General features: G+C 55.2%; 1 protein-coding gene across 3 annotated transcripts; it reads right to left on the reverse strand.

Annotated features, from left to right (window-relative positions):
• Positions 1-1,020: 1,020 nt before the first annotated feature.
• On the reverse strand, positions 1,021-21,466 carry SUN2 (Sad1 and UNC84 domain containing 2). 3 transcript variants are annotated; one of them, XM_021668754.2, is made up of 18 exons: positions 21,398-21,466; positions 17,947-18,108; positions 16,808-16,992; positions 16,496-16,633; positions 15,848-15,943; positions 15,403-15,496; positions 14,079-14,149; positions 11,225-11,352; positions 8,550-8,804; positions 7,750-7,827; positions 7,294-7,337; positions 6,455-6,620; positions 5,899-6,120; positions 5,519-5,603; positions 5,050-5,165; positions 4,764-4,931; positions 4,345-4,437; positions 1,021-2,617 (listed from the first exon to the last, which is right to left on the reverse strand). In XM_021668754.2, the coding sequence occupies exons 2-18, from the start codon at positions 18,069-18,071 to the stop codon at positions 2,504-2,506; spliced, it is 2,178 nt and encodes a 725-aa protein (XP_021524429.1). In that variant the 5' UTR covers positions 18,072-18,108; positions 21,398-21,466; the 3' UTR covers positions 1,021-2,503. The 3 variants fall into 3 exon arrangements, with proteins under 3 accessions (XP_021524429.1, XP_012314393.1, XP_012314389.1); XM_012458970.3 differs by lacking the exon at positions 21,398-21,466 and adding an exon at positions 20,735-20,928 and having other exon boundaries at positions 5,519-5,600; XM_012458966.3 differs by lacking the exon at positions 21,398-21,466 and adding an exon at positions 20,735-20,923.
• Positions 21,467-25,592: the final 4,126 nt, after the last annotated feature.

The following is a 25,592-nucleotide window of genomic DNA, read 5'->3' on the forward strand; positions in this document are numbered from 1 at the left end:
ACAGTCAGGACTGTTCCGGCTCATCAGACTCCCTGGCACAGAGAAGGTCAGATGAGTATGCCACACACAGGGGCAGCACGAGTTGAGTTGGGTTGGGTTGGGGGAAGTGCCGTGGAGCAGGCAGTGTGGGGGCTGTGCTGTGCAGGCCCAGTTGGATTTAAGTGTATACAGACAGGCAGAGGGCACGTGCCCAGCCCAGGCTCTGGGCTCCAGGGACTTGTTTATTGGTGCTGCTCAGGGATGTCTCCTTTGTTGAGATGGTGCCAGAGGCAGAGCAGGTGTTAGTGAAGGGGAGCGAGCACAGGACCAGCTCTTTCCCAAGAGGCTGAGGAGCTGGCCCAAGGCTTTTGGGGCTGGATTTCTGCCCCACCCAGTCCCTCTCTTGTGACTGTCTCCACAGCCCTTCCTATTGACTGGGTTTCTGCCTTTATTTGCTCAGCCATGATGAGGACCAGCCCCGGGCCAGGTGCCACAGTCAGTGTGAGAGGCTCCAGAGTCAGGCTCGAGAACCACTCTGAATTATGTCTGGGGAGCTGTCTGCGGGGAAGGTCAGGGCCTGTTTTTCCCCCTGAGCTGGCAGCTGCTGGCTGTTTAAGGGCCCTACCTCCTTGTCCCTTCCAGCCACAGGTCCAAGGGGCAAGTAGTGAATTCCCATGGAGGAGAATCACTGCACTCCAAGTGGACATGGCCAGTAGGTAAGTATAACTTTTTCTGCTTCTGCTCAGTGGCACTGAGAGACAGGAAAGCACCCCCGGCCCCGGCTGCTGTCCTTGGTGACGGGGTTATCAATGACCGCTAATAAAGCCACCTCACTTCTTCCTCCTGCCAATCCTGGACCCACAAACAGTGGAGGAGACCTACCTCAGGTCCCATCCATCACCACAACTGGGCTTTAGGTGAAAGGTGTGGGTGTCTGAACTTTAGGAGTAAGTCTTTGGGGACATTCATTTGGCCAAGAATTCATTCCCGCAACTGCCCTAGGTGTGGTGCAAAGGTCACATGAAAGCCACATCCCACAGCTCCTGGGCATCATTTATTTTTTGCATAGACATAAATTAGGATCTGGAGATAAAAAACCTAAGAACCAATAGTGCAGCATTTGTGACAGGAGAGCACAAAACAGCCTGGCTGCCTGACCACCACCGTCCAGCCTCGTGCTCCAGAGCGGATCGAGGCTCAGCGCTGCAATGAAGGAGGCTGCCTGCCCTCTTGCCCCTTCCCCACAGCCAGACCACCAAACACAGCCAGAACCAGTGCCCCAAGCCCCTCTATTGCCAGGAACAAGGAACTGAGTATCACCCAGTGCCCCACAGAATGGGGCTAGGAACCAAGCCCTTAGCTTTTCAGTTAGAAAAACAGACCTTGAAAAATATATACATAATACAGTGGGGCCTGCTGGCTCTAAAAGTCCCCTCTGCCCCCTTCCCTACCCAGGGTAACTTCTGCCAGCCAGCCTCTGCCCCCAGCCCTCACCAACTGCCCCACAGAGAACAAACCAGAAAGGAGACTACCTGAACAAGGGCTGCTAAAGCCCAAGGAGGCAGCCTGAATGGAGGGCCTCTACATCAGGGCCTGGTTAGATGAGGGGGCCAGTGCAGACAGACCTCCCACCCGGATACCCTGAATGTCCTCACAGAGCCCAGGGAGTTCCATGCTCCCCACTATTCTTGCTAACCCCAGATGCTAATGGCCCCAAAGACACGTCTGGGTCTCTGTACCCCAGGAGAATGTGGAAAGCAAGCTCAGAGGCACTGGCAGGCCCCAGCAGGAATGCGGAGCAGGGTGGGCCCCAACCCAGCATCAGGAGAGAAAAGCAACTACTGTCCCCAGCAGAGGGGAAGCCTACAGGGTTGGCCCTGGGCCCCTTAGAAGCTCACAGGAGCTAGTCTCTGTTAGGACACAAGCAGCCCCATGGCCCACTGCTACTGTCCCTGGGACAAATACACGCTTCTGTAGAAGTCCCTCAGGGACCCTGTGGTTCAGGCTTTAGGTAGAGGGCACCCCTACATCAGGCGCTTCTTGCCTGGGGAGAGTCCTATCCTGCCCTGGAGCTGAATACCCTCCTTCCAGAGGGCCTTGCTTCCCTGCATAGGGTAGCTCACCTAGCCCAGGCCCTAGCTCGCCCCTCTGACAGCCCTGACACCTGCTTCATCCATGGGCCTGCCTGTAGCAGCTCCTGGGCACCAGCCCCCGACCCCAGGCAACGGCAGCCAGGTCTCACCTCTCCCAACTTCCCAGTACCCCATGATATGCTACATATATACACGTTCCCAGGAGGGGAAGCAGACACCACTGGCATGGAGGGAAGAAAGAAGGGAGCTGCTGGAGGCTGCTGGCCGCCTCGAGCCACCTGCTGCTCAGGAGACCCTGCTCATCCCCATGGGGCCACAGGCTCCTCTCTCATGCTTCTGGAAGTCAGAGCGCTGAGCAAGCGTGTGGGGGAAGCAGTGAGGTGCTGTTCACCTACTCCCAGATGGCTGGCAGCAGGCACCAGAAAGCGGGGCTAGTGGGCGGGCTCCCCATGCACTCTGAAGCGGTAGATGCAGGTATATTCTGGGTGGCCCCAGTTAGTCAGGATCCGCAGCTCCACTACCTGGTACGTGGCCATCATAGGGGCCTGGGTAGAGAAAAAAGAGATTAAGAGTATCAGACCTGTGAGGCCTCACTGATGGAGAAGGTGGGAATCCGGGGGGACAACCACACCTAGGGCCATAGGGCTCCCCTGCTCCTCCCCTGGGGCTCTGGAGAGAACCGCGCTTCAAAAGCTCCTGTGTAGTCCCCGAGCAGTTTCCAGCCAGTGGGCTAAGGGGCCACCTGTAGCATGATTCATCTGAAACCGGAATGAATTCTCCACAATCACTTTTTTATTGTGATCAACAGATAGAACCATCTTCATAGAGGGTTTCTTAGATGCTGATGTGTGGCACACTTGATTCTTCTTCTCAAGTGCCCATCAGGCCTCTGTCTAGCCAGTGTTGGAAACAGCGTTTGCAGCATCCCTTACCTGAGCAGATGCCACAGGCCTAGCACACTCCTGGCTTGTCCCCCTTCTCTGGCACATCCTTCTGTCCTCTACCATTTTTTTGTTTGTTTTTGAGACAGAGTCTTGCTCTGTCACCCATGCTGGAGTGCAGTGGTGCGATCACAGTTCACTGCCTCAAACTTCTGGGCTCAACGCATCCTTCCACCTTAGCCTCCCCAGTAGCTGGGACCACAGGTGCACACCACCACACCTGGCTAGATTTTTAAACAATTTTTGTAGAGACAAAATCTCATTGTATTTACCAGGCTGGTCTTCAACTCCTGGGCTCAAGTGATCCCCTCGCCTGGGACTCACAAAGTGTGGGGATTACAGGCATGAGCCACTTCGTCTGGCCGCTATACTTTCCTAAAGAGAAATCCCAACCTCTCTCGCAGCCTAGTTACCACCTCAGAGCCGATGACAACTCAGTTCTTTCTGGCTCTCCTGACAGCTCCACTGGACTGTCCCACAGATGCCTCAGACTCAGCCAGACCTGCTCCCTGCTCTGCATCAGCCCCCTTCCTAGCGGCCTCCCCATCCCCTTCCAGTCCAGCCCGACATTCAGGACCCTCCCTGCCCTCACTCCCAACGCCCCCTCCCCCACGTATCCTGTTCTGGCTGCTTCCCTGCAACTGGGCCCAGGCCCACCCCCTTCAAGTCACATAGTAATGTTAGTCAAATGGACATGGCTTTGTCACCTGAAGCACAGCACTGCCTCCCCTAGAGCCCTGAGGGATGAATTCCTGCCTCTCTGCAGCCTCTCTTCCTGCCAGTGTCCCTTGTCCACCTCCTACTATCCCTGCAACCCAATTCCTGACTCCAGAACTCCCCCGGTGTGGGGCTCAGGCCAATGGTTTATTCATATGCAGGCTTCTGGGTCCCGTCAGCCCTAAGGAACCAGACTTTTCTGGGGTGGAGACTGGGAATCTGCATTTCTAACTAACCTAGGAGATGGGATGCCCACCGAAGTTTAAGCCATATGCACTGCCTGAGGCCCCAGCTGGCCATGGTAGAATGCCCGCTCCCTGGCACGTGCTGGCAGCAGCTCCTTGAATACCTCTCCCGGCCTTCCTTTCCTGGCCACCCAACCCCTCTTGTGTAAAGCCCGCCTCCTGGTGCCCTTTTCCAGGAAGCTTTCCTTATGCTGCCCTTCTGGAAGGCACCTTCCCCTATGCTGACATCTGCAGGACATGTCTTACACCCCATTTGGATGTCACCTCTTGAGCTGTGGGAAAGGAGGGCAGGGCATCCCACTCTGAGCCCCACGCCTGGCAGGGGAAGTGCCCAGGGAATGCCTGCTACCCAGATGGGGAATCCTGTACCTGAAAGTGAAACGTCTGAATGGGCTCGCCATCCTGATCGTAAGTGAACTTGCCAAGGAGTGTCCCCTCCTGCTGTAGGTCTTCATCAAATCCCTGCAAAGAGAGTGGAGGGATGTGGGGAGGGGCTGGAACAGTGAGAAGAACACCCTCCTCCCCACTCCAGTCCCTGCTCCTCCCACCCAGCAGGTGAGGCACCAGCATGGCCTATGACAAGCCACTTAACTCCCTTGTGCCACAGTTTTTGCCTCCAAAGCCTGAGGGAATAGGGGCTGAAGTGCTGTCTCCCATGCTGGCTCCACCTCTTCCAAATCCACTCCCCTCCCTCCGAGTCCAAGGGTGACCCTGACTTGATCCTCAGTAGAGAGGCCCACAGGATCCCCCTGAAGCCCCTCTGGCCCTGCCACGGGACAGATACTCACAAAAATGGCAAAGTCCTTGGGGGCACTGGAGATGGTGCTGTTGGGTGACAAGGCCTTGGGCACATGCTCTAAGGTCACAGCCGTGGGGTGGATGCGGGCAGAGAGGCGGACCACAGCAAAGCCCTGTGGCCCCTGGAAGGCCCAGCAGTTGCCTGGGTACACATCTGGCTGGAGGAGCAGAAAGTCATGTCAGGACAGGGCCCTGAGTCCAGCTCTTGCTGACCCTGGATGGGACCGTCCCCCAGTGTGCTCAGAGCCCCTGCTGCTGTGCTTGCCAGGTGCCCACCTGGAGAATGACGCGGGGTGACTGGGAGTGGTACCACAGGGGGATGCCGAAGAGGCTGAGGAGGGCCGTCTTGGTCTCATAGGTCTCAGAACATCGGGTGCTGATAACGCTGGCCCCTGAGACAGGAGAGGAAGGCAGAGTGGGCTCTCGCAGAGGACGACGACCCAGCTCAGGTCACTGCCTATCTCCTCGCTGAGGACGGATGACAGATGCCCCAGGCCTAGTCTTTAACCCTAACCCAGACACCCAGAGCAGCTATAAAGGTCAGCCTCTCCCCGACCCAGAATGGCACTCAGTACATCCTGACTTCCCTGAATTGCCTCTTGCCTTTGTAGTGGGTTCTAGATTGGGTGATTTCTGCTGATCCTGCCAAGCCTTGCTTGCTCTGCCCCACCGCCAACCTGGTAGATGCCAGGGGACTGGCCATTGCAGGGTCCAGGACAAGGCAAAGCGAGGAAAGAGCACACACCTCCTGACTCCAGGGCGTAGTCCGCCAGCCCGATGCGGTCCTCGCTGTAGCGCTGCAGGGCCTGCTTCACGATGCGGTGCACCTGCTGCCATGTGGGCACCAGAGATGTTCGCGGCAGGGAGGAGACATGTCCCCCTGTCACCCCGCGGCCGTGGGCCCAGGACCCATGAGCTGACCCCTCCTAGGCTTGCACTGTGCTGGTGCCCAGGCAGATGTGGGTGCACTGCTACCCCTACCCATGCCGGCCCCATAGCATGCAGAACCTCCTGCTCAGCACTTCTGTTCTGAAACTGCCAGGGAGGTGGCAGTGTGGGACTGTCCAGGGGTCCCGGGAAAGAGAGCTGTGGGCGGGTGTGTGGAGGGGGGCACGTGGTCCTCACCTCCTCCGTCACTCCAATCACGCCTTCTTTCTGCAGCGTCAGGCCCAGGGAGGCTGCGGCTTCCCTGGCCGACTTGCCCTGCATCTCTGTTATGTGGGTGAGGATCTTGCTCTCCAGGTCTCGCAGCTGAGCTTGCATCTCCTCTCTCTGAAGGAGCCCCACGCCGCCCCCGCCGCCTCGGCCAAGGAACTCACTGATCCAGGCCGGGAACTTAGATTCCACCTAGTAACCAAATGGGTGTCACCCTGAGGGGCTTGTAGGGACAGCAGGAGCTGCTATGACAGAACCAGGGCTAAGGCCAGTGCTTAGCTGGGTAGCAGGGATAGGATAGGAGGGAAGTCACTGGAGAAAAGAGTTATGAATGCTCTCTGTGGGCCCTGACAGAAAAACAGGAAGAACGCCTGTCAATGAAAGCCCACGTGTGCCAAGCCAGCGTCACAGTCTCTTGGGCATCACAGAGGCTGCAGGGGCAAGGGGTGTCTGCTCTGCTGGCCCCAGGACACGTCTCAAGAGGAGGAGGAGAGGGACCAGCGGGGCCCTGGTGGTTCCCACTCACATCATCTCGTGCGGCCTGGATCTGCTGGGGCAGCAGGCCCACTTCCTCTGCCACTGAGCTCTGCTTCTGCACCAGAGCCGCCAGCTCCTGCTGCAGGCCGGCCAGCTGGTCCTCCAGCCGCCTCAGCTCCTTCACAGAGCTCTCCCGGAAGGCCTCCTGGGTCATGCTGGTCCCAGAGAGAGAAGAGTAAGCTTCGCATCTCTTTGATGGGAGGTTAAGGCCACACCGAAGAAGAAAGAGGGCCCCCTAGTGGGCTCCTGTCACGAGGGCGGGTGCCCACCACTCACTGCGACTCCAAGAAGAGGCAAGGCCTCTCTTGGAGGTTCTGGCTGCAGAACCCAGTGCAGGTGCTGAGGAGCAGGCCTGCCTGTCCCAAGGAACTAATTCTGGGCCTCCTCCCTTTCTAAGCCCAGAGTCCAGAAGTGACTCTGCTCAGATTCTCACACCCTCCACAAGCACGGACATCTAGGGCATGAGAAGGTGGCTACATAAGGCTGTAAGAAAGGATAATGTGTCTATAAATGAATCCTGATCTCATCACAGGGCCTGCCCCCCACCCCAGGACCCCCCTGCTAACCTACACAGGATGGTGTGTTTATAAATGAATCCCAGTCCCATCACAGGGCCTGCCCCCTGCCCTCAGGACCCCCCTGCTAACCTACACAGCACCTCAAAGACAGGCCCTAGGCAGGGGTCCTGAGTCGGTTCCAGCCACCCCCGCCACCAGCTTGGTAAGACAATCAGAACTCTGCTCTGGGGCTCTGCTCCCCAGTCCTGCCTTGGGGGGTAGGGTGGGACTGGGGAGCAGCAGGCCGGGGCCAGCTAGTGGCGCCCCGTACCTTTGCCACTCTGACTTCAGCTGCTGGATGTGAGCCTCAGACTCCTGTGTAGGAAGAAGGGACAAATACAAGAAATACTTAGAAATTAGTGTTCCAGAATAGAATCTGCTTCGAGTCTTTGCTTAACCACACCCCTGCCCAAGGTCTCGACCCCTGCAGCAAAAATCAAACTGACCTCCTGGTCAAAGCCCTCATGAGGCTGGTCCCTGCCTAACACACTTAGGTATCTGTTCACCTACGCTCAGCACGTGCACACCAGCGTGACAGGCCGCTGTGCCCCAGCCAACCCCAGAGAGCCCTGGCACAGCTCTCCAACTAAGGCGTTGGGGGTCAAATAGAGAAGTCAGGGGCAGGCACACCCCTCCCCATGCAACACCCATGCGGTCCCTTTGGAAAGGCCGAGGGTTGGATGGGATCAGGACCCTGTCACAGCCCTGAGTGCCCAGGCCCACTGACCTGGGAGGCCCGGACAATCTTCTTGAAGAGGTCTTCTGAGTCTTGCTGATGTTCTGCCCTCAGGGCAGCCAGTTCTTCCTGTCAGACAAGAGTAGGAGGACAGGTTTGACACAGTCAGGCTTACGGGGACCCTTATGACTAGGAAGTGGTGAAAGGGGAATTTAAACAAGGTCTGTTTGCTTCCAAAGCCTTGGCTCTCAGCCCTTAGACTATGTTGCTTCTCTGAATCATGCAAGACTCCTGCTTCATCTGCACTCACACCTGTGTGGTGTAGGCACCATGCCAGAGCTCTCTACTCACACAGCTGACCACGTGAGTGGGGGAGACATGATGGTCTCCATCAAAGAGGAGGAAACTGAGGCTTAGAGAAGGGGAGTAGGCCTTGCGTGATGGCTCATGCCTGTAATCCCAGCACTTTGGGAGGCTGAGGCAGGCGGATCACTTGAGGTAAAGAGTTTTGAGACTAGCCTGGCCAACGTGGTGAAACCCTGTCTCTACTAAAAATACAAAAAAAATAGCTGGATTTGGTAATGCATGCCTGTAATCCAGCTACTCAGGAGGCTGAGGCAGGAGAATCACTTGAACCTGGGAGGCACAGGTTGCAGTGAGCCAAGATCATGCCACTGCACTCCAGCCTGAGTGGTAAGAGTGAGACCCTGTCTCAAAAAAAAAGAAAAAAGTGTAACTGCTAAATGGCAGAGCTGTCTAATCCCAAATAATACTTGTCTCTCCTGCTGGGCACCTCCACGCGTTCCCATGGGTGTCACCCAGCTCCCACCCTGAGGTACTCCGCCTCCTACCTGGATTCGAGCAGCGGTTTCCCTGCGGAAATCCTCCCTCAGGGCAGCCTCACGGCGGCTCACTAGCCCCTCCAGCAGCGCCAGGGTGTCCTCGTGGCTCAGGCCACCACTGCCTCCCTGGGCAGGGGTCCCTTGCCGCAGCTCCAGCCTCTCCAGCCGCATGGCCTCCTTCTGCCAGTTGGAGGAAAATTCAGCAGCAAGAGCTTCCAGACGCCGCTCCAGAGAGTGCACCCGGGACAGAACATGCTGCTCAGCCTGGTGGGGCACAGAGAGAGAGCCAAAGGGTGAGGGACCTTTGGATGACAGTGTTTCCCAAAGACCACCCTGACACAGCCAACACAGAAAGAACAGGAAAAGATCCCAGAGACACTCCCAACATCAGTCCATGCAGGGCTGGCTGCAGCTCGTGGGCAGGGGCTGCCAACCTCTGAGCTGGGTGTGCTGGGAGCCGGGATCACTGGGTGCCGGCCACAAAGGAGGGTCCCTGAGGACACAGTATGGAAGTCTGATCCCAAAGGAGGAAGGAAGGTGGGCCAGGGAGAGCGTCTGAATGCAGCGATAGTCCAAGAGGAGGACTGGAAGCTGCAGGGGGCCGGGGGACCTGCTGGCCTGAAACTCACCCCTTCCCCGCCTCCTACAGGGTCAGGGGAGCCAGGGCTGGGCATTCCACCTGTGGACTCTCAATGGCTTTCACTCCTTCCCTAGGTAACTATGGCTAAGAGACAAGATAATTGCAAAATGTGCTGTTTTTCCTCTTTAGCTGGATGTCCCACAAAGAAAATGGAATAAATGTCATTTGGACTGAGGGTGGCATTTGATAGTGTGTCATGAATTTGAGAATGCTGTTGGGCTTACCAACAAAATCATCGCCAGGGGAAGTGATAAAAACTCAACTAAAGGGCAGGGAGCTACTGAGCAGCAGAGAGGTTCTGAGTTTTAGAAATTCTGGTTTTTAAATAGGCAATACATTTGCATGACTCAAAAAGCACACAAACAGGCCGGGCCTGGTGGCTCACACCTGTAATCCTAGCACTTTGGGAGGCCAAGGCAGGTGGATCACCTGAAGTTAGGAGTTCGAGACTAGCCTGGCCAATGTCGTGAGACCCGTCTCTACTAAAATTACAAAAATTAGCTGGGCATAGTGGCAGGTACTTGTAATCTCAGATACTCAGGAGGCCAAGGCAGGAGAATCTCTTGAACCCAGAAGGCCGAGGTTGCAGTGAACCAAGATTGTGCCATTGCACTCCAGCCTGGGGGATGGAGCAAGATTGTCTCAAAAAAAAAAAAAAAAAAAAAAAAGTGATACTATGCCAGGTGCAGTGACTGATGCCTGTACTCCTGGCACTTTGGAAGGCTGAGGCAAGAGGACTGTTTGACACCAGGAGTTCAAGACCAGCCTGGGCAACATAGTGAGACCCTGTCTCTATAAAAATTAAAAAAAAAAAATTAGACAGACATAGTGGTGCAAGCCTGTAGTCCCAGCTACTTGGCAGGCTGAGGCAGGCAGAAGGATTGCTTGAGTCCAGGAGTTCAAGGTTACAAGGAGTTATGATTGCACCACTGCACTCTAGCCTGGGCAACAGAATGAGACCTTACCTCAAAAAAATTTTTAAATGAATAATAAAAACGTGATACCAAATTAAATTCAATGAGGCACAAGTGCAGGTCAAATAACTCTAATTAGGAAATGAAAAGTTTTATCAAAAATAGAGACAGGGCCTCACTGTGTTGCCTAAGCTAGTCTCAAACTCCTGGCCTTAAGTAATCCTCCCACCTTGGCCTCCCAAAGTGCTGAGATTACGGGGTGAGCCACTAGGCGTGGCCAAGAGGTTTAAATTGTTGTCAGTATCAGGACCTGTGCTCACATTCACTTTCTGGTTATGCTGAATGCAGGTTCCTTGAGGACACAGCCTGGGCCTGATCCATCTTTAGACTCTGGCAGATTATGAAAATGGCCACCAACCCTCATTCCTCCCGGCAGCCACACCTCTGCCACGTGACCTTGTGGGTTCTCTTGCTGAGAGGTGAAGTCTATTTCCCTCTCGTTGAATCTGGACTGGCTCTGAGATTTGCTGTAGCCAACAGTATGTGGCCGGAGTGACGGTGTGCTGGTTCTGGATGGAGGCCTCAAAGGTCTGGCTGTCTCAGTTCTCTCTTGGAGCCCTGCCTGGGTGCTGTGAGAAACAGCTGGGCTAGCCTGCCGGGTGAGCAGAGTGTACACAGAGTACAGCTGTCCCAGGCGAGGGCTTCAGCCAGCTGGCCACCAGCTGACCCGCAGCCAACTGCAGACAGACACACACAGGCAAGTATGAGCCCAGCCAAGATTGCTTGTCCTTTCTCAGACCAGAAGGACCACACAGACTCATGAACTCATCAAACACTTAAGGTTTTAAGTCACTACTCTTAGGGGTAGATTATCTGTGGTAAGAGGTAACTGAGATATCACCTTAGTCACAGAAGGTGCTCAGTAAATATTTGTGAAACTGTATTGAAAAGGAATAAAGAAGATGAGACAATTTGTTGGATTCCTTTTCTTTCTGTTTTCTGTGTCTCATAGGATGGCAACTAACCTCAGCTTTGTGTGTAAGGTGTGAGGCAGGCTGAAGGCACCCACCACTTTCACTGTCACCTAATCATTGCTAAACTCTTGGGAGCTACCACCCTCAGAGACTCACCTGGAAATGTGGTAAGGAGTCTCTGGATTCCCAGCCTTCATGCTCCCTCCTGCTGTCCTTTGCTGTCCACCAGGAAACCAGAGCAGGGTGGAATGTCTGCAGCCCATAAGGGTAGAAATACCAAGCGCCTGTGCACAGGGGAGAGGCTTTTACCCAGGCTGGGCCTCCAGCAAGAGGCGTGCACCAGGGAGGGTGGCTGCCTGATCCCTGCCAGTGCTGGCGGCCTATCTCACTTGTCGAGCTATGCCCTTCCAGAGGCATCAGAGGGATGCAGGTGCTCCCATTCTGAGGTGGCAACTTCCACCTGACAATCTCAGAGTATATTCATTCTCACACCCCCTCGGAAATCCTTCGTTTTTCTATAGATGGCAAAACTTGGAGAAAACATTTTGAATGAGTTAGGGATGATCCAGGACATGGCCCAGAGGCCCTGATGGTGGTTCTCAGCCCTGTCTGGCCGTCAGAATCACCTCGGGAGCTTTCAGTACAACCAGGTCTGGGCCTGCCCTCTGGAGAGCAAGCTAATTGGTCTGGGGTGGGGCCCCTGTGTAGGTGGGTTTGTAAAGCTCCCAGGTGACCGTCATGGGCTGCCACGGCTGAGAGTCACTAAAACAGAAAGCACCAACCCCTCTAAGAGAGGCTGCTTGCGGCCCAGACATGAGCACCAAGCTGTAGCCACACAGAGACATGTTCATCCTGCTTTTGGGGCCATCTGTTTGAGATCCGTTTACTCTGGAGCTCTGGGGCAGGTGGTGGGGAGAGAGGGCTTTCTGGCCTTAAGAAGCTCCATTCGTGGCCGGGCACAGTGGCTCATGCCTATAATCCCAGCACTTTGGGAGGTTGAGGCAGGTGGATTACCTGAGGTCGGGAGTTCAAGACCAGCCTGACCAACATGGAGAACCTCCATCTCTATTAAAAATATAAAAATTAGCTGGGCGTGGTGATGCATGCCTGGAATCCCAGCTACTAGAGCAAAACTCCATCTCAAGAAACAAAACAAAAAAAAACCCTCCATTAGCTACCCAAGCACCAGCGGTTGGCAGGTGCAAAAGGCAGCTCAGGCCCATGGGGCTTGAAGCCCACCCTGGACATGACCCTCATGTACATGCTCCCTGAGCAGGTCACTCAGCCCTCTCCACGCACATCTCCACATGATGTGGCACATCTCCACATGATGTGTTCACAGCACTGACTACAGCAACCCCACGAGGCCACAGTGAAGCTCAAGTTGAACTGAGGTAATGCATGGGAAAGTGCTCTCTGGGTACACTGCTATGCAATTATAAAGAATCACTGACTGGACGAAGTGGCTCATGCCTGTAAACCCAGCACTTTGGGAGGCTGAGGCAGGGGGATCACGAGGTCAGGAGTTTGAGACCAGCCTGGCCAACAAGGTGAAACCCCAGCTCTACTAAAAATATAAAAATTAGCCAGGCATGGTGGCGTGTACCTGTAATCCTAGCTACTCTGGAGGCTGAGGCAGGAGAATTGCTTGAACTGGAAGGCAGAGTTTGCAGTGAGCCAAGATCGTGCCACTGCCCTCCAGCCTGGGTGACAGAGCAGAACTCTGTCTCAAAAAAAAAGAATCATTATTATTTTAAGGGTGGTGCTCAGTTTGCACTGGATATAAACCACCTGTTCTTGTAACAGCAAACACACAAAGGAAGCTAACTTTTGGAAAAGTGTTCTACCCTGTTATTAATACGAGAAATACAAGTTGAATGATATTAAGCTTATAAAACCAACTCTCAAAAAAAAAAAAAAAAGGAATGGTCTTTAATTAATTGGTATAGTCATTAAAATTGAACCAAGAACCACATAGGCAATTCGTATGGAACTAGCGAAGCTGTCAAGGGAAAAGCTGAACACAAAATGTCTATATAAACAAGGAAGGGCCAGGCGCGGTGGCTCACCCTGTAATCCCAGCACTTTGGGAGGCCAAGATGGGTGGATCACTTGAGGTCAGGAGTTCGAGACCAGCCTGGCCAACATGGTAAAACCCTGTCTCTACTAAAAATGCAAAAATTAGCTAGGCATGGTGCCGAGTGCCTGTAATCCCAGCTACTTGGGAGGCTGAGGCAGGAGAATTGCCTGAGCCCAGAAGGTCAAGGCTGCAGTGAGTGCACTCCAGCCTGGGTGACAGAACAAGACATCGTCTCAGAACAGACAAAAACCAAACCAAGGCAGGCCTGTGCTGGCACCTGGGATGATTCAAGGCAGCTGGTAAGTGACTGGTGTAAAAAGAGGCACTTATACCAGCCTGCCCAACATGGTGAAACCTTGTCTCTATTAAAAATACAAAAATTAGCTGGGTGTAGTGCCATGTGCCTGTAGTCCCAGCTACTTGGGAGGCTGAGTCAGGAGAATAACTTGACCCCAGGAGGCAGAGGTGTTGCGGTGAGCAGAGAATGTGCCACTGCACTCCAGCCTGGCGACAGAGTGAGACTCTGTCTCAAAAAAAAAAAAAAAAAAAAAAAAGGCACTTATTTCCCTTTGCCGCTTCATTGTTTTTACTTTTAGACAACTCAAGATTTACTTTGATCTTGTAAAAATAACCCCCTCACAGCCCATGTCCCTGCTGGAGCGCAGGGAGGATGACTGCTGATAACATGAGGGCATCCACTCTTCACCCAGTGCTATGGCACCAAGGTGTGTCCCTGCCCAGGGTGGCACAAAGGATGCTCAAGAGAGGTGGGAAGGGCCATGCAGAGATGGTCCAGAGTCCAGGGCTCAGGCCCTGCCCAGGCATGGGCTCACTCTATCCTGTCCTGCCTCTTCTCTGCCTGCCAAGGGTCACCACCCCTCTAGCGAACACATCTCTGTCCCTCCCTCCACTCTCCCCATGTAGGCTCACCATACGTCAGGCACGTCAGCAAAAGCAGCAGCAGCAGGAACCAGAGGAACGTCTTCAGGGACGAGAAGCGCCTGGACGACGAGGGAGGGCAGGTCAGGGGAGGTGGAGGTGTGAGGAGAGCTCCAAGCCTCCATGTTGCACCCTGGGAGTCCCCCGAGATGTTTTCCTGGGTGCTGAACTAGAGCTAGGGAGGACAGCCTCGAGTTTCTCACCATGACAGGGCCAGACTGGGCACATTAGAGCTTTTCTGGCCAGGCAGGTCTTAGAGTGATGGGACAATTTTGACTGAATTTTACTGATGTTATTAAAAATAGTGTGGTAGGCCGGGCGTGGTGGCTCATACCTGTAATCCCAGCACTTTGGGAGGCTGAGACCACAAGGTCAGGAGTTCAAGACCATCCTGACTAACATGGTGAAACCCCGTCTCTACTAAAAATTAAGAAAAAAAAAAAAATTGGCCTGGTGTGGTGGCACACACCTGTGGTCCCAGCTACTCAGGAGGCTGAGGCAGGAGAATCGCTTGAAACCAGGAGGTGGAGGTTGCAGTGAGCCGAGATCATGCCACTGAACTCCAGTCCAGGTGATGAAGTGAGACTCTGTCTCAAAAATAAAATAAAATAGAAATAGTGTGGTCTTTGAAAAACTCGAAGATTTTTACATAGGTCCTCTAAGTAAACAAACGTAGAAAAATGAATAGAACTCCTTAAATAATAACAAGGAACCTGTCATCCTTGCCCTTCTTTTCAGTGTGGCCAGCTGCCCCCTCCACCCGGACCTGGATGATGGCCAGAGGGGTCCTGATTTCTGGGTTCAGTCTTCTTTCTTCTGCCTAAGAGGCAGGTTCTCAAATCCTGGTTCTGCTGGTATAGGGAGACTTGGGGAACGAACCCATAGCATCCTCAGGCACAGCCTCTGTGACTCTGACCATGAGTGGGGAACTCACGGATTAGATTGTCCCAGGCCCGAGAAGGAAATGGACTTTCTGAGAAACCCCATTTCTTGCCTGCAGGAGGAAAGCCATCATGTGTTTGAGAATCAGGCACAGCTGGACAGGAGTGGTATTTAGTAGAATGTGTCCAGGAAGAAATAATCTGTGCTCTGGAATCCTGCCTCAAAGGGCTATCGATTCAGGGAGAATGATTCTGAGTCCATCCTCTGTCAGGCAGGGGTGGGCTCTGGGGAGGCTACTCCATGATGGCTAATAAAAGGTCCAGGGAAACTGGGGAAAACCCTCAGAGAATCGACCATTACAGGCTGACACACTTTATTGGTCCCTCAGCCCCAGGGCTTTGTGATTTATTGGCAAGGCTAGAGTCTCGCTCACCTGGTTAAAACAAAGACGTCAAGGAGGGAGGCAGCTGTGGTCAGACGGTACCAGGTGGTACCAGCCCACCAGTAGAGAAGTCTGAAGAGCCGGCCTGGAAGAGTGACGGTCAAGCCTAAGGCTCCACACCGTGGCTAGGGGCACCTCTCCCTTGTCCCGTCTGTGGTCCTCCCGCCCCCACCAGCCCATGTGCCTCTGTCCTGCCCTGCCGGGACCCAGTTCCTTGGATCCCACCTGCCCACGCCCTCTGTCCTGCTCTGCAGCTGCTCCTGCCCTTCCACGCGAGGGGGTCCACATAGCTCTGGGCTCCCAGCGATTATTCTAGAATGACCTTTCCCCAACGGTCCTACAGTCTCTCTGCATGGACAGGATGGCCAACTGCAGAGATGGGTAAGAAGTTCCTACCCATGAGACTGGAAGTAACAGCATGGGTTACAGCACCCACCTGGTGATGTGGCCACCATCCAGAGTAAGGAGCCCACCCGCGAGATGACACTCTGGAGCCGTGAGCCAGAACTCTGCGGGTCCACATCCGAGTAGCCTGCAGGGAACCAGGACACCAGCTCAGTCTCTGTCACTCTCGAGCCTCTTCGTTTGCTATCTTCTGTGAGCCACAAGTCACCCACCCTCCTTGCATCCCCATAGCCCCACGCAGCCCTGGCGTGCAGTCGAATGGAATGGGAGTCTCTGACATCTATTTCCTCTGAGAGCTTCCTGCCGGCCTCACTCTCCTCACCAGCCACCCTCAAGCTGCCGTTCAGGACCAGACGACGGGACCTGACACACACATCACTCAGGAAGACCGAGCACCCATCGTGTGTGGAGCCCCACGGGAAAGTGCTGGAATGAGTCTGAATGCAAACGTGTCAGCCTTAGGTTGCCACAGACCCGTAGGGTGGGGAAGACAGAAGCGAGGGGCAGTCACAGCCCAGTGTGCCAGAGGCCAGCACAGGCCAGGCTGGGGCACATGCAGGGAGGGGTGATGTGCCTGCTACTCGCTGTGCTCCCTCCAGCTCCCCGGGCTCCCCACCCAGCCTTCCTGAGGCCTCCTGGCAGCTTTGGATCTGCTGGGAAGGGAGGAAGCATCGCCTACCCACGTAGTCGTCCTCAGAGGAGTAGCCCGAGGAAGAGCCCAGGAAGTCCTCCGCGGCCTTGCTCACCACGAGCCCGCTGGCCCTGCTGCTCTCGGAGCCGCCTGTGCCTCTCCTCTTCCGCACCCGCAGGTGATCGCCTGTGCAGGGAAGAAGCAGGGGCTCTTCTGAGCCTCCAAGAGCTTCTGAAAAGTGGGGCCTGGGCAAAGAGGTGCTCTGAGGAGGGAATGCCAGGACGGCAGGGGACACTGCGAGGAGTATCTCAGGGGGAGGCGGAGGAAGCAAAGCCCCACGAGAGAGGGCTCCACACTCACCCCAGTCGGGGTCACTGTGCAGTTCCTCCAGGGCGCTCCTGGCCAGGAATGCGGCCCGCGGGCTGCCGATGTAGGACTCGCGGACCAGTGACTCACTGTAGTAGGAGGTGTGTGGGTCGGAGGACGGGCCCAGCTGTGGCTCTGGGGACGGGCGCTTCATGTTGTTGGATTTCCTCTTCAAGGTCCTGTGGGACAACAGTGAAGGCAGAGGCAGGCAGCAGGGAGGTGAGCCCAGCCAGAGCGCGCAACCAGACAGACCTGGCCTGGCCTTGGAGCCAGCCATGCCTCAGGGCCTGTCCTCTGGGCACCAGGTATGTGAGTGGGGCAGGAGAACCAGGCAGCTGCTGCCACAGCTCATTTCCCAGTGGCCCAGGGACTGTGCCTATCCTCAGCCATGTCACTGGCCAGCTGCTGAGGCTGGATGGGTGGTGAGACATGTGAGCGTGGGGCCAGAAAGGGAGGACAGGCTTACCCGCCCATCCAGACCAGAGGGCGTTCCTGTGAGCCCAGCCTGCAGTTTTGGGGTTTCCGGCCTGGTTTATGCTTGAAGCTGCCTCTCCCCACTTCCTGTTTTCTTTTTTTTTTTTTTTGAGATGGAGTCTTGCTCTTGTTGCCCAGGCTAGAGTGCAATGGCATGATCTCGGCTCACTGCAACCTCCGCCTCCCGAGATCAAGTGAGTCTCCTGTCTCATCCTCCCGAGTAGCTGGGTTTACAGGCACCCACCACCACACCTGGCTAACTTTTGTATTTTTAGTAGAGATGGGGTTTTACCATGTTAGCCAGGCTAGTCTCGAACTCCTGACCTCAGGTAAACCCAGCACTTCGGAAGCCTGTCTCAGCCTCCCAAAGTGCTGGGATTACAGGCGTGAGCTACCGCACCCGGCCTAACACTTCTTATTTTCTAAGCATGAGGGCAGCAGCCCCGGCTCACAGTTGGGGGAGAAGAAGGGGTGCTGTGAGCTCGTACACATGGAGCTAGGCAGGACCCCCCTGACTGGATGCGGGCCCGCGTCCTTCGATCTCTGCCCACGAAGGTTGCAACAAGAAGGCAGGTGGAAGGCTGGACCAGAGGGCGTGCAGGCAGCGACCAAAAGTGTGTGGGGTCACCAGGGGCTGTGGCACTCCCTCGGGGCCCTACCTGAGAGGACTGTCTTTAAACAGGGTGCTCTGGCTCCCAGACACCGAGCTCCCTCCACTGCTGCTGCTGCCGCCATCATCATCCCCCTGGGAGTAGCGTGTGAGACGCTGGCTTCTTCGGGACATGGCTCGGTGAGATGTGGACTCTTCCCCTGAAGAGACTCTAAGGAGAGAGAAGAGGAGGACTGCATGTGAGGCCTGGAGCTGCCCCCAGCTCCTTTCACGGAGGAGGGTCAGAGGCATCGCCTCCCTGCCGAGAACAGACCACCCCCTCCACGTTCAGCCTAAACAGCCCTGATGGGGGGCGAGGCAGGGATCTATGAAGCACCCCCGCACCACACTTCGAGTCGACTGGAGTCATGCCCGGCCTCGGGCTCACTTAGTGACTCTGGAGCCTCTTCCGGGTGCTCTTCACAGGCTTCCCAATTTTCAGTTTCCTTGTCTTTATCCTGCACAAGCCAGAACTGGGTCTTCCTCGACTTCTGACAAGTAGCAGAGACTCTGGCCCGTGACAGGCACCTGCACATTTCTGGTCACTCCTGCACGCCCTGTGGTCCAGCTGTCTCACCTGCCTTTCCCTAGAGACTTCTCCGAGTTTTGCTCTAGCTATGTCCCTTCGCTGACACGTGGTCATTGATCAAGGGCCACAGCAAACCTTGATAGAAAACCTTCCCCATGTAGACCTCACCTATGTTCTTTTGTTTTGAGATAAAGAGTCTCACTGTCACCCAGGCTGGAGTGCAGTGGCACAATCTGCAATCTCTGCTTCCCACGTTCAAGCGATTCTCCTGTCTCAGCCTCCCAAGTAACTGGGATTACAGGTGTGCGCCACCATGACTGGCTAATTCTTGTATTTTTAGTAGAGATGGGGTTTCGCCCTGTTGGCCAGGCTGGTCTCAAACTCCTGATCACAGGTGATCCGCCCACCTCGGCCTTCCAAAGTGCTGGGATTACAGGCGTGTAATTTTTTTTTTTTTTTTTTTGAGACAGAGTTTCACTCTGTCACCCAGGCTGGAGGACAATGGCACAAACTTGGCTCACTGAAACCTCTGCCTCCCGGGTTCAAGTGATTCTCCTGCCTCAGCCTCCCGAGTAGCTGAGACTACAGGTGCCTGCCGCCACACCTGGCTAGTTTTTGTATATTTAGTAGAGGTGAAATGGGGTTTCACCATGTTGGCCAGGCTGGTCTTGAACTCCTGACCTCAGGTGATCCACCCACCTTGGCCTCCCAAAGTGCTGGGATTACAGGTGTGAGCCACTGCACCCAGCCGAGGATTTTTCTTTTTTCTTTTAGCAGAGACAGGTCTCACCCTGTTGGCCAGGCTCCCACCTATGTCCTGATGGTGCTCACACTCTCTGTCCCCACGGTGCACACCCTGCTGCCACATCTTGCTAAGATGATGATAAAACAGTAAACGTCTGCTGGGACCAGGCTCCTTGTACACCCCATTTCTGATCATCACCAGCAAGGTAGGTATCATTACTCCCATCTACAAGGGAAGAACCTGGACACCAAGGCAATGGGTAACTTTCCCATGGTCCCCAGCCTGTAAGAGACAAAGCCAGGCTTTGGGCTCAGCTCTGACAGGCTATAGGGCCTGGGTCTTTCTACTCAGCCATAAAGTTTTCCGGTTGTTTCAGGAATGTATTGAAGATTCTAGTTATGTGTCCTCACCTAGAATCTCTTCTAGCCCCACACAGGCTCAAAACCAGGCTGTATACAAACTGGTTACACAACAAATATTTGTTACAAACTAACAAAATAGGGAGGCGGGCAGCATGAATTACAGTCAGTTCCAGTTACCATGTGGGGCAGAAATCAAGGCTCTGGAATTGATAATGACAAAGGAGGCCGAAGTGCAAAGATCTCGCAAAAGGTGGCATTCTGTGACATGAGGAAGGTGAATGAACCTCTCAGGCCTAGACACTCGAATTCAGAATCCCCGACAGCCAACACGAGGACTCCCAACCTTAGGGCCTCTGCTGGCCCGGATGACAAAGTCACTTGAGAATTCCTAGCACTTGTGACTTTTGATCACTTCTAATATTCCTGGTTGATACTTAAATGACCAGTTCTCAGGGTTGCCTGGCGGTTATAGACGTATGCATCCCAACCCAGGCTTCGGAAACGCGAAAGTCTGGTTAGTCCAGCTAGAAAGTCCTCCTCTGAAAAACAAGCAGCCTCACGTCTGGGCCTTCTTGGCGTCTTCCCAGGTCAAATGCCCATCTGGCATCCCCCCCCTACTTTTAGCCGGTGTTGGAAAAGGGACTGATGGGTAGTAGGCAAGAAGGAAGTTGGCCTGAGTCCTTGTTTCTATTCCTTTCCTTATAAGGCAATCCCCCCTCCCCTCCCCGCCTCACCCGTGTTTCCCCCACCTGAAGGCTCCCTCCCGCAGCCCACACCGGGGCTCCTCCTCTTAGGCCCTGTTCCGCTGAAAGAGGTGACGCCTTTGCCTAGGGCAGAGACAAGGCAATTTGTTTATACCATACTCAGCTGCCGCTGGGAAGAACTTAAGATTCTGATGGAGGTTGAGCAGGGAGTGCTGAAAACTGTCAGCACCTGCCTCCACCCTCCCAGAACTCCCAGAGATGCCTCTTAGTCTTTCCTGCGGCATCCTGGCATCACAAAAACAGTTTACCATTGAGTCTGGGTGTCACAAGAAGAAAACGGCGGAGGTCCCATTCTCCAAAACAAGAAATGAGACTCTAGGAGCTGAAATCTACTACGGTGCATCAGAATAGACACCACCCCCGCCCCACCTCCCCCACAATCAGTTAGAAACCCTCACCTAAAGCATCCTCAGCTGGGAGACATTCTTTTCTGTATTCCGCCCTTCCCATCAACCTTCAGCGTTAACTAGATCTGGGGCATCTTCCTCATGACATTTCCACTCCCTGGGCACAGCCAGGCCACACGCCCTTGTGGGACCAGCCACACGTCCGGCGCTAACTCCCCTCCCCTCACTCCCACAGGCCCAACCTGCAGAAACTGTCACCAAAGGCGCGCCTTCCTGGCTCGCTCTTAAGTCACACCGCGCCCCACACTGCTTTGTTTTGTTTTGTTGTTTTAGAGCTGAACAAAACGGGCCTTCCTCTGAGCCCCGGAGTTCTGACGGGCAGAGGCTGGGAACTGCCTGTCCCTGGAAACGGCCTGTTTGGCACAAAACCCGTAGGCGCTGCCCGGGCCGGGTTGGGGCAGCCGGCCTTTGCCCTCCCCCTCCCAGGACGCTGCCCGGGAAGTCCCTCCCGCAGACACCACCCTCCCGGCTGACCAGTGGCGCGGCCGGCGGGGCGGGGGCCGCGGACCCGGGCGGAGGCTGGAGCCGGCCCAGCGAGGCCCGGGGAGGAAGAAGCAGGCCTGGCGGCGCGGCCCCACCCGAGCGGCCCGACGGTGACCCGGGGTCAGGCCGGGCCGCGGCCCCCCATTCTCGCCCGCGCGCGCCCGCACTCACCTGCTGCCGCGGAGGCTCCTAGCAGGGCCGGGGGCGTCCGAGGCCCGCCCACCGCTGGGACGCGCCCCTTTTCCGCGTGGGGATCCCGCGGGCGGCGCTCCGCGCAGGGCTAGACGGCGGCCGGACCCGGGACGCGCGGGCACGCGAAGAGCGGCGACGCGGGACGACGCGAGCGGGCAAGCGGACAATGCGGCCGGCGAAGGCCCGCGCTGCGCGAGTGGGACCGGGCGGCGCGCGTGTGGCCGACTGTGTATATGTGCGCCTGTCAGTCAACGCTGACAGACCGCAGCCCATTGGCTAGTCCCCACCGGCCGTCACCGCCCACCTCTGCCACCCATTGGCCGGTTTGAACACAAAGCCCCGGCTCGCCCCGCCCTCGCGTGGGCCCCGCAGCCGTGCGTGGTCAGCCTCAGAGAACGCGCGTGGGAGGCGCGGGGCGGGGCGGGGCGGGGCGGGGACACCCCGTCCCCGGGCCGCGGGAGGACGCGATGGGACCCTGCGCTGGGGATCGGGCTCGGCAGGGCACTGGACTCCCAATCTGGGGGCTCAGAACACCTGAGACCGCTCCAAGCACCGCCACGCGCGCCCGCAGGCCGGCGTCCGAGGGTAGGGTGGGAGCCCCAGGAGCGGCAGCGCGCAGGTGGTCCTTGGTGCGCTCTCAGTGAGGCTGTCGAGGGCTTGCCCAACTCCCGACACGAGTGTCCTTGTCCTCTTAGCCGGCCATTTCTACACCCATTTTACAGACAAGGAAACAGGTTGCTAATTTGAGGACTCCAGACATGCTGGGAGGCCCTGCCTCTCTTCCCAAGCTTTATGCAGAGCACCGAAGTTTCACGACAGTACTTCTGTGTTTGTTTCTTTTAAATAGATTTTCTATTTTATTTAAATAGATATGAGATCTCACTGTGTTTGCCTAGGCTGGTCACGAACTCCTGAGCTCCAGTGATCCCCCGCCTCGGCCTCCCAAAGTGCTAGAATTACAGGCGTGAGCCACCGCACCTGGCCAGCTCTTCTGTTTTAAGGACGGTGTTTGCTTGCTGTACTTGGGCTGTGGGAAGGCAGGGCTGGCCACGTATTCTTCTGCCGTACTCAAACTTGGAACGAGTGCTCAGCGTTTGAGCAAAATGCTGTCTGACTCCGGGGGTCCTGTTCCTTGGCTCCCCACCAGCCAACTGTACGGATAGAGCAGGTGCACTGCCTGGGCTAAATCACTTCCTGTGCCAGCTCTTCTAGGAGACGATGAACAGTTGCTATTTTACATTCTATGTCCTTGTACTTAAACCAAGATATCTGTGCTGGACGTGCTCACAGACATGTCCCAGCTCTCCATTGCTTTTACCTGTTTAGAAAAGTTTTAAGTTGTCAGCCAATCCGGTTTTAGTTTAGATTGTGAGGTCTTGCTCCAGCCAACGGAGATCAGACACAGCAGTTAAGGATGACCTAAATGTGTAAAGGATAAATTTGTGTGTTTTCCTTTGCTCATTGTACTCTTGTGGAAAATGGCTAGTGAAAGTACCCTTCTGCAGTCCAGGAAGTAAAAATTGCTTTGCTGAAAGATCCTTTGTCTCAGTGCTAATTTTCTTTGCGGCACCGAGCATCTGTTTCCAACACTCTCTAACACCCCACGTGATGGTGGAATGTCCTGGGTGCTGTCTGCCTCCCCCATGGACACTGGATAACAGGTCATGGTGGGTGCTCAGTGTCCTATGAACACAAATGTGAAGGAAGAGCCTCCAGTCACCTGCCTGCAACCAAGGCCACCTCCATGTCTCCCTCCCTCCTGTCAGCATCAGTCAGCAGCCGGGGTGTCAGCGTCTGTCATTTAACCATCACAGGCAGGGCTTGGCGGCGGTGGGGGACTTTCATGTCAGGCATTCTGGCTGCAGAAACATGCTTGGCAGCTGTCAGAGGGCGGTCACCTCAGGGGAGCTTGGAGACCCTCCCTCCACCTCCTGGGGGCTGTTTCTCTGCACCCTTGGGGATCTGATGTGGACTCCCGATTCCACCCCACCCAGTCTGCTGACAAAGTCTCCATATTTACAGAATCTTTCATCCTGAGAGCTCAAAGAGCTCCGTCACCAGGTGACAAGTGCAGTTAAGCTCATTTTATGGAAGAAGGCTACTCCAAGGAGTGCAGGCGTGGGATCCAGGTTACAAAGTGGGTCAGCCAGGGTGCCAGGGACACAATGTGGATCCCTGACTGAGGTGGACAGTCCCAGGCATGCAGAGATTTGCCCAGACTCTGTGGGTGGCTGTGCCTTAGTCATCCTCCCACACCTATTACAGTGCCTGGCTCCTAATAAATGCTCAATAAACATTCATGGAGCGACTGCCTGACTACTGCTTCCCAATCTTCAATCACTGGCTCCCCCGTGTGGCTGCAGATACAGATCCTGCCGGCCTCACTTGTACTCCCAGGGCCCTGCCCCAAGGCCTCTCCCACTCCTGAGCCCTTTTACTCAGGCTGTGCGTCGGCCTGGAATGCCTTTCCTCATTTCTCTGCCTGATGAAATTCTAATCTTTCGGCCGGGTACAGTGACTCATGCCTGTAATCGCAGCACTTTGGGAGGCCGAGGTGGGCGGATCACCTGAGGTCAGATGTTCGAGACCAGCCTGGTCAACATGGTGAAACCATGTCTCTATTAAAAATAGAAAAAAATTAGCTGGGCTGCACCTGTAATCCCAGTTACTCAGGAGGCTGAGGCAAGAGAATTGCTTGAACCTGGGAGGGCAGAGGTTGCAGTGAGCTGGCGCTCGGTAAGTGTGAGTTCCAATTACCCATCGTTGTCACCCACACCCGGAGCACAGCACTTGGCTCAGTGTATGCCACCTGTAAGGTTCGTTCTTGGGTTCTTGCCGAGTTTAAAAAGAAGACACAGGAAGATCCAATATGAAGGGTTTATTCAGGCTCCCGGGCGAGGTTCTGCGGTCCGACAAGAGAGGCCGGAGAAGTCGCACGCACTCCTCTCAGACGTGGGGTTTTATAGGGAGTGAGGGAGCTCAATTGGTTGTGGGAGAGCAGGACTATTAGATAAGGTTACAAACCTTTGTTTGCATACAGGACTTGGCTGCTATTGGTTAGAATTACTCGGCTGCTATTGGCTAGAATCACAAGACCCCGCTTGCATACTGGGTTCTTTAAGGGAAAGCCAGGCTGTGTGAGAAAGGGAGAAGGGAACATGCCCGAGCATGTCTGAGCTTTCAGAAAAAAGGCGGGGGGGTGTGCATCCGAGCTCCCGGCGAGGCAACTGGCCTTACACCACCCACATGGAGGAAGAGCCTGAACTGGCTGTGCACTCAGAAGGGAGGTTGGGGCAGCACTGGAGCTCCTGAGGGCACCTATCCATGGGCCAGAACGCATGGGCTGACATAGCCTGCTTGCCCCGTGTCTATGGAGGGTGTTCCTCCTGGACTCACCCTCTTGACATGTCCATCAGCTGCTCCACCTTCTGTGGGGACATTCTGGGCCAGTGGTCCAGAGAGCAGACTTGGAATGCAGGCACTCCTGGTGAACAATGTGGGCAAATTTAAGCTTTCATTGCCTTGATGTCTTCGTCTGTAAAACGGGGATGATATCAGTGTGTCACAGGAGCTAACTATCACTAGCTAGCAGTCAATGCTAAATATATTTTTTTATTTATAAGCATTTATTTATTTATTTTTGAGGCGGAGTTTTGCTCTTTTTGCCCAGGCTGGAGTGCAATGGCACGATCTTGGCTCACTGCAACCTCTGCCTCCTGGGTTCAAACAATTCTCCTGCCTCAGCCTCACGAGTAGCTGGGACTACAAGCGCGCACCACCACACCCAGCTAATTTTTTTCTATTTTTAGTAGAGACAGGGTTTCACCATGTTGGCCAGGATGGTCTTGATTTCTTGACCTCTAGATCCGCCGCCTTGGCCTCCAAAGTGCTGGGATTACAGGCGTGAGTCACCTCGCCTGGTCTTGGTCTGGTTTTTTTTTGATCCTGCAGAGCAAGGGGAGTAACTCTCCTGCCCCTCCCCTGCCAGGTGTCTGTGGAGGCAGAGGAGGTGGGAGGACCTTCTAGGCTGCTGGTTTTCACTGCAGTGTTGGTGTGGGTGTGGCCTGTGTGCCTTCCATGCCGGGACACTCAGCACCCAGCTGTCGGTGCCGCAGCCTGCACAGTGTCACTCGGGGTGGTCCGCAGAGCAGCCAGAGGGTTGATGGGCCTTGGC

This window comes from Aotus nancymaae, unplaced genomic scaffold (assembly GCF_030222135.1).
Source record: "Aotus nancymaae isolate 86718 unplaced genomic scaffold, 86718_ANA_hifiasm-v0.15.2.pri h1tg000076l, whole genome shotgun sequence".
Taxonomy (NCBI): Eukaryota; Metazoa; Chordata; class Mammalia; order Primates; family Aotidae; genus Aotus; species Aotus nancymaae.